At 38.1% G+C, this 9,081-nt stretch overlaps 1 protein-coding gene across 1 annotated transcript; it reads right to left on the bottom strand.

The window, feature by feature from the left end:
* Positions 1–5,248: 5,248 nt before the first annotated feature.
* Positions 5,249–7,777, bottom strand: Usp26 (ubiquitin specific peptidase 26). Its single transcript, XM_027432109.2, has one exon. The coding sequence runs from the start codon at positions 7,775–7,777 to the stop codon at positions 5,249–5,251; it is 2,529 nt and encodes an 842-aa protein (XP_027287910.1).
* Between the last annotated feature and the right edge of the window lie 1,304 nt (positions 7,778–9,081).

The following is a 9,081-nucleotide window of genomic DNA, read 5'->3' as shown; positions in this document are numbered from 1 at the left end:
TCTCAACCTTTTACTAGAGATGAAATGGAAACTGGAGTACTTTGATTGTAAATCCAACAAACTTTGCCATGCTTTACATAACTATGAACACCAAATAAAACCCAAAGAAATGATGTTGCATTAAAATCTTTGCACTTAAGTAGGAATATTATAACTACAATGTCTCATGGGCTTTATCTCTGAATAGGCAGGGGACTGCAGTTAAAACCAGAGTTCAAAAATGAAGAAATGTTTGTAGGATTTACAAAGCCTATATGTTGAATGTATGTACAGTGAACAGGCCAAATTCAGAAAGGGTCCCAAACACAAGGGCCAGGATCCCAACCCTGTTGGAGCTTTAATAGCAGTCTCCCGATGGCAGAGAAGTTTACTACTATACCAAACACGACTCTGCTGCCTGGAGGGCAGAAGTAGTAGTCATAATCCAGGCAAGCCTTGACCAATGGATGGATATACAGGCATGCATGAGTAGGGTTCCCAGTGGCTATCCTTAAAGGAACAAGCAAAATTAAAACCAATGACAAAGCATAGTCATAGTCAGTGACATGGAATGCTAATACAGCAAGAAACCAAAATTATTCCACACTTCCATCTAGAGGGCCGAGCATTGGGAAGCTGCAAATACACAATTGGGAACAGCTTGGGGGCAGGGAATCAGGCAACTATTGCAAGCCAGGACCCATGAGTATATAGTATCCATGAAAACACAACAGGGGATTGATGCCAAAGTCAACCTGGAGCTTTAGAGGGCAACCGGGACCTCATATTCTGGGTTTGTGGCTTGAGACATTATACCAGAAGATATTCTCACACTATACAACCAGCCCATCACAAACTGGGAATAGCAAGAGAAGTCCCTTTTCACTTGCAACACTATATAGTTGAGATCCTTCTATCAATAAACTGAACATGTGGACAGTGGTAGCGCACGCCTTTAATCCCAGGAGAGGCAGTCGGATCTCTGTGAGTTCAAGACCAGCATGGTCTACAAGAGCTAGTTCCAAGACAGGCTCCAAAGCTAAACACAGAAACCCTGCCTCGAAAAACAAAAACAAAACAAAAACAAAACACCCAGAGAAAATAAAAGAAATTTAACATGTGTACTGTTAATGATTAAAAGTATTATGTCCATTGTTTCTGAGAGTGTGTTGAAGGGTATACTTGAAGCCAGGAAGCAATATATGATACCTGGCCCTTTACCCTTGTCTAGTCAGCTTCAATATTCACCTGGCACACATATTCAAATGCATCTCCAGCAAAATAATTCGATCTTTCTACCTAATTGAAAATAAAAATTCGTTAATATTAAGGTTCTCACTCCTCCAAAATTTGATGACTCAAGAGTCTCAAGCCCATTGCAGCCATCAGGGGTCTTTAAAAGTGTTCCTCAAATTCAGTCAGGCTACCATTGAATATACTGTTACATAAATAATGGAAAAGCCAACAATAAACTTGTTCATAAACTCAGAAATATGAAACAGAGTACTAAAAGTGACAAAATATGCAGATAACTGTTGATATAATGAACAGGAATATGCAAAGTAACTGTAATCCTTATTTTTCTAATTGATGTTGTGTTTTAGTTTCCTATCATCTTTCTCTGTTACTCAGAAAACAACTCTCAGCAGCATTAACATGGTACTAATGACACAAATTGTACTTCATCAGTCCAAGCTACTCTGCCTTTGCGGTGGGTTTCTGTCACTTCTACTGAACATGTATGGTAGGTAGAGTATCATATAGATATCCTCATCCTAATCACTGTTAGCAAATATTGCAAGCAATTTCTGACATGAAAACAGTGCTATCATGGATTATCTGAATGGACAATCTAATCATAATGGTTTTTAAAAGTGGAAAATACATACAGAAAAAGAACCAGCCTTTTCATTGTGAAGAACTCAGTCCAACACTGCAGACTTTGAAGAATTCAGAAACAAGGCTAAGTGCCAAAGACTGTGGGGTGTCCGTACAAGACTGAACACGACAAACTCTGTCCTTAGAACATCAAAGATGCCAGGCAGCTTTGCTGACAACTTGATTCCAGCCTGCTGATATACCAAACCTGGACTCCTGATTTCTAAAATGAAAACGTAATACAATTTGTGTTGTTTTAGGCTCTTGTGTTAACCTGTTATAAACAGAAAAGAAAATAACTAAGCAACATGTTTTTGCTCCTGTGATTATCTGGAAATATGACCCATAAATTAGAGGAAATGTTTACATTTGTGATAAACAATAACCACTGAGTCACTGTTAAATTTTTTGGTATTTTATTTGAAATAACACATAGGCAGTATACAAAGTAAATGTGAACTGAGAATTTCCTCTCCTCTCTTCCTTGTTCTTCCTTTAACTGCCCTATATTTGTAAGTGCTAAATACTAACGAAAAATTTCAGTATACAAACCATCTACCAAAAAAAAAATTCCCTCAATCTCATACTAAAGGTTAATGTTTTGTACCTTATAAAACAATTCTTTGGCTAGGTGTTATGATGCATGCCTTTGATCCCAGCACTTGGGAGGCAGAGGCAAGTAGGTCTTTATGAGTTCCAGGTCACCTAAGGCTACAAAGTAAGACCCTGTCTCAAAAGAAAAATAAAATAAACAAAAAAATCTACACAAATCCCAACTCCTTCACTTGTGCTTTCCTGTTCTGAAGTCTGTACGTAAATGGGCTCGGAATTAACTACGGTCAAAGACAAATTTAGAAGCCACCTAGATGGTGGCTCACAACCAAATATGAGATCCACTGCCCTCTCTGACATGCAGAAGATAGAGCACTCATACACATAAAATATATAAACAAAAGGGCATTGCCTAACTTCCTCAACAGCACTAACTTCTAATTCACTCCTTTAAAGGCCACTAGAAATAACACTAAAAATCAGACATGGTGGCTTGTACCTTTAATCTTAGCACTTGGGAAGCATAAGCAAGTAGATTTCTGAATTAAAGCCAGCCCTGGCCGATTATAGGAAATGAGACGCCATCTCAAAAAAAAAAAAAAAAAAAAAAAAAAAAACAAGCAAAAAAAGAACAAAACAAAAACAGAAAAAGAAACGAGAAAAGAAATTAAACAAACTATCAAATAAAAAAGATTTAAAACCACTATGCTGAAACTACCCCATATACTAGGAGGTAAATTCAGTATTGCCAAAAGTAGGATTGAAAACTTATTTTTTCTGTGTATGTAATAAAACATAGTACAATCAAGTTATTTACTCTAATACAGGTATAAGGAATTATACTCATTGCTTCCTAGGCAAGAGAAAACTTTTCAGAGAACACATGCTTAGGATTAGAAGTATTAAGTCTGATTACTGAGTGTTTACAGAATATCACCACACTACGATGCACACGGCTTTCCCCACACATCAGATCGTCTCCAGAAACATTTCTCTCATGTTATAGCAAAGCTTGTTACTCAAGTTACATTTTTCAGGTCTTGCAAGTAGACTTTAAAGCAGGTATTGTATATTCATTCAAGGAGCAGAATACCATGCTACAAAGATGAAAAGAAATCCGTATTTCCTCTTCTAATGCTGAATACATAAAACTGTTCAGTTTTGCAGATTAAGACCTGGTAAACAAAACTGCTTTGATGTGACTCAAGTGCCCTTCTGAGAAGATCAAAATGGTGAAGTGGGCTCAGACCAACAAAATCCAGGTTACCTGCTAGCTGACAAACATAAAACCACGCCAATTCCTTGAGCGCAAATGACCTTCTCCATCCTCAAGATGAAAGTCTGAGGACACCCAGCACCTTTGCCACCAAGGAAAAGGGGGCCTTTAGTGGCTAATGGGAAGGCTTATTTGGTGTTCAGTGTCATCTACATATGCTCTAACAGGATTCAGAGGTTTATCAGCCACATTTAATGCTTATGGCCAGGATTTAGTTGAATACAGTTGGCATGGTCCCAGTACTTTACAAAGCCAAATCACTGACTATTAAGACTATTTCTGTGTTTACATAGGAAAGGCATATATAAAAGAAATACAAAGGCTACAAAAACTTTCTATGTTACAAGCAACTCAAACATATAAGATAACAGCAAAAGATATTCTATATATAAAAGCAGTGACTCTAAATCTAATTGAACATTAGAATCTCCATTGGATTTCTGTCCTCTATCCTAAATTTGGGGATTAGTAGGTCTGCAGTAGAGTCCACATATCCCATGAAGTCCTGTCTTCCTGGTGGTGCTCACCACGTTACACACTTAAAACCGCTGCATTAGAATATGCAAAAGGTAGGGTTTGTGGCCTTGTTCCTGTTGGACAAGGGAGGAGTGATGTGCCTGTGAGTCCATACTCAGACTCTGTGGTGACAGAAGCAGGGGGCAGCACTTTTGAGGCAAATGAGTAAGAGAATCTGTCGTATAGGGAATCCAGATTTCGGAAAATATAACTGAGCAGATGAAGGAATCCTTTCCATCTGTCTGAAAATCTCAGCAGTACTGTGGATGGTGCTTCTGTTTCTGATGAAGAGTTGAGCTGAGGAGCTGTCACTGGAGCCAAGAAGGAAACCAGACACCTTAAGCAAGCCATGGCCCTGGAACTAGAGAAGACTAAAGCCTAGAAGCAGTGAAACAGCACTATCCAACTTCTGTGGACACAAAATGTTCTCTTCTCTCTTCACTGCAGGCTCCATCATTTAGTGAGCTCCACTGTAAGAATGCTGGGAGGGGATAGGGACACTAAACCATATCAAGTGTGGAGACAGCAAGATAAAGCACCAGGCTGGGGTAACAGTACTAGGTAGACTCGCCTGAACTATTGGCTATCTGGATGTGAGCTTTTTGTCTTTTGATTGTGTAAGAGCTTTTTCATTATAACTTATTATGGCGATCATGCAAGAAAGAAGATTGAAATGAGAGAAAATGTACCTCTTTTCCTGGAATACTGTTTATGATTGCAATTAAATAAAGCATTTTATCAATATAAAGGCAACCCCGGGTTATGCAACTTCCATAGTGAATACTGAAAACTTCACTATCAATAATAACTCTATTTTCTGACAAAAAGTATACAAAAGACACAGTTCCAGTTTTATATGCCAGAAGAACACTTATTAGCATAAATTGTTAGTTAACTATAGGATTGATGGGGTCAGAGTTAGCAAAGCAATTTCTCTGTAATTGTTTTGTTGAGATGTTGTTCCTGAGCTATTTATCTGTCCTCGATCCAGTTTAAGTGAGTGCGGCATTCAGGTAGATATGTACGATGAGACATAGGTTCCTTGTATTACTTCTGTGACATTTTGCGAGACCTGGTTTCCCTTGCCAAAAGCTCTTCAAAGATCTCATTATGCATGTAGAAGAAGACATACCCAGTGGAAAGCCTAGCCTTACATACCAGGTCCTCTTGTGTACTTGTCACCTGTGGATCACTATAAGTGAACCAATCCTGCTTCCTGAAGTCAAAGGCATCATTGATATAGTGGCCTCCCTGGGGACTGCTCCCAATATGGCTGATAATATTAAAGAGCCTGTAAGCATTTTCTTCTTTATCAGACACCTTGACTTTAGACTTTCTCTTCTTACCTAAACCGTCTTTGTTTCCTGGGTTCCTACTGGAATCTAGTGAGCCCTGTGACTTCAGCTTGCCATTCTGGGTATGTGCCTCTGCAGGTTTCCTGGTGCTTTCTATCTGTTCCCGGGAGCGTGGTTTTGGATGTTTTTGTGCAACTGCCTCTCCCGAGGTCTGTTTATCTCTTCTTTCTTCAGAACATTTCTGGGCCTGTTGGTACTTTGGGGATCTTTCTGGAATTCTGATGTCACTTTCTTCAGTAGCCTCACTGATTCTACCAGAATCTAACTTTCTAAGTAAATCTACTTTCTTATGTTTCTTGAGGTTTCCTGTCTCATTTGTTAATTCTGACCCAATTACATTTGCTGTGTCACCATATCTCTGATCTTCCTGCTGTCCTTTTCCACTCAACACTTTAGAAACTATCTTTACATTTTGTGCTTCTGACTCGTTGTCTGATCTGGTGTCTCCAGTTGTGAAATCCTTGAATCTTGAGGCCCTCAGAGAATTAAATGAAAATTCCAGTATTTCAGAACCCAACTCTTGAAGGGGTTTTAGTAAGTCAAGATCCTTAACATGAGCATTTTGGCTAAGGGGCTGAGGTAGTTTTGTGTTTCTGTTGCAATGAAAAGATAGCTTTAAATACTTGGAAATAATGATGTGCTGTTCATCTTTCTTCATGACTTGTGACTTAAAGCTATAGCGTTTTAGGTGAAGAATAATAACCCTGGGGAGGCTGCCAAATTTGTGCAATGCAATAGATCTGTTGTGCATGCACCTTTCGCATCTATGCTCAAGCTCCTCTGCTTTAAAAAAAAGATCAAAACTGGACTGAATAGACAAGTTCTGGCCTTTCAATCCTTGAGGAATGTTGATAGAGAGATAACTACTCTGTTCTTTATTGAAAACAGCCAGGCCACAACCTTTACAAAAAATGGATCTCAGCAACTCAAATTCAAAATTATTGGCAACAGGACAAACAGGTATTTTGTTGACAATAGCATGGCCAGCAAAAATCCGTCTAAGTAAACTATTTCCCCCAGATTCACTTTCAGATTGCCACAATACGGTTAATTTCTGTACAGTTTCCTTCAGCTGAACTAAACAGAGACTTAAAAACTCATGAGCATCATTCTGAGTGTCAGCAATGAATGCGTCTGCAAGTTCTGGGAGGGCTTTGGTAATACTTATAAGCAAGTTCTCCCTAGTCTTCGTGTTGTAAATATCTTTCAAAACAAGCAGTTGCATCAAGCGCATGTTAAAATCATCCGTGGGAGGTTTAATCCATGGGAAACCCTGATTGAATAAATCATTAACGAACAGTGGAACTGAGCATAGAGACTGTAGTACTACATTTATATAACAGGTGTTCCCCACATTGGGTAGACCTTGCCATGCTTTCTCTGGGTACAGTAAGAGTGTTTTCATACACTCATGCCACTCTACGCCTTTCTGCACACAGTGTGGTTCCAACAGAAAGGGTGAGAAAAATTTTCTAATGAGATCATGAAGATTATGAATATCTGAATCAGACTCTTCAGAATAGTTGGTCTCAAATGAAAATCCAAATCCTGGTTTACTCATTTCTGCCTCTCCTAAATCCCTCTCTTTCCCTTTATCATCATGTACAGGCACCACTGACTTTGCCTCACATTCCCTACTACTGTCCTTCGGGATATTTTCTTTTCCCTTCTTTTCTGAATCAGGTAAGGATCTTTTCCTCTTTATAAGTTGTTTCCCAAATAACTCCATACTACTAAGTGTGGCTGGTGAGGATGAAGGCAGAGGTACCTCACTTTCTTTTGCTGATTCCAAGCATTTACTACCTGCTTCCGAATGAACTTCCAGTGATGAAGAGCCACCCAACTCCTCTGTGCTTGTACTAGGACCACCAGATGTCTCCTCATCATTTCTCTTAGATGCCCGAAGATTTTTTTGATAGACTTTGTCCAGGAATCTCTTCAGTTGTCTGGCATCTGTGGTGTTTAGTTTCTCAACAAACAAGAAATCATTGTTTTTAAAAGTTAAATGTAGGTAATTCTGGTTGTCACCATAGGTTCTAAGGATCACACTTTTAATATTATTGTTTAGCTGCAAAGCTTTAATCTTCCCAGTGCTGAAATAGAGCAGAAGTTTAACTTCACGTTTTCCTACTGTTGATTCAATGCATACACTTTTTGTCTTAGACATTCCTGCCTTTGCACTCCACATTTGGACTTGAGCATGTATCAATATAGGATCCATACTTTTTTCTTAGCAAATAAGACACCTGTCTTAGATTACTAATGGTCCTGTAGTTTCAATTTGCTTCCCAAGTTTACCTAAGGAGACAACAAAGAAATAGTATTTTACTTTCTACACAAGATGACTATTTCTAAGGTTGGCTCTATACTAAAAATTCTTCATGTTCTGTGTATCTATCTAGCACTTTAGTAATTAGCCAATACCTTTTGAGAATAATCTATGGTTGTAAGTGTTTATCTTGGTTAACAATGCAAGACCATGATTTTAAAAACTCCAAGGGAAAGTTCTTTCAGTTATGAGATAAATGTTTATAGAAAACCTAAACTTCTTTCTACCACGTTAGATTCTATCCTAATTAATTTCACCTTTCAAATGAAAATAATCAAACCTTTGGAAGACTTTTAAGACATAGTTAAAAAGCACAGTGAACAGTGTCCTGGTTATATACAAATACAGAATGATCTCACAAATGACTAAGCAAATGACTAAGCAAACAAATGACTAAGCAAACAGGAGCCCTATGTAGCCCTTACCTCCATTGCAGATGACTATCCCTTGATGTGTAAAGGAAATCATACATGGGATACTCAGAGTAAATCCATCTACCTCATTCCAAATGCAGTTAGATCACCTTCTTTCACTTAGCACTGAGAAACAACCATACATTTTACCCTTCATTGAAAAAGTTGAATAACAACTTCATAACCATCAAATACATGGTAGAATGATTTCTGTAGCCAGCTCTGACATTTTACCCAAGTTAGTGCTCTCTACTCAAACCTAGTGGGGCAACTGGAGTATAGCTATGTGTTATAGCACATGCTTAGAATCCAGAAAGTCCCCAGGTCAATCCTGAGAACCCAAAATCATTTTTACAAAAAATGGTATCAGATATATTTAATTACTGAAAATTAGAAATTTTTAAGTGATCTGGAGAAACATTTGAATTAATGGTATCAATAAGCAGTGCAAATATTTGCATCAGAAAGTATGTTTAAAATTCATTGCAAGTTGTATTTTCTCCTGAATAGTTAATATTCCTTAGTCTTGCCTATGCTCTTGATTAACTCAGCATACTGTCTTTATGAATGCCAAGGAAAACTTCTGCGTAATCCATGCTCAAATGACCAAAACTTGAAAATTGGTAGCACATAATGAAGTTTGTGTTGTATGCTCAATGAAGTAGTTTGCCCATTCATATACAAAAGTACATATGCACCAAAGTGAAAGAATGACTATATTTGTCATGATGGAAAACGGTTCCATAACATTCAGGCATAGCAGCAAATTCAGTTCTCTAGATT

The sequence above is a fragment of the Cricetulus griseus genome, chromosome X (assembly GCF_003668045.3).
Source record: "Cricetulus griseus strain 17A/GY chromosome X, alternate assembly CriGri-PICRH-1.0, whole genome shotgun sequence".
NCBI lineage: Eukaryota > Metazoa > Chordata > Mammalia > Rodentia > Cricetidae > Cricetulus > Cricetulus griseus.
The sequence above is the reverse complement of the archived record's forward strand: the minus strand, read 5'-3'. Positions and strand labels throughout refer to the sequence as shown.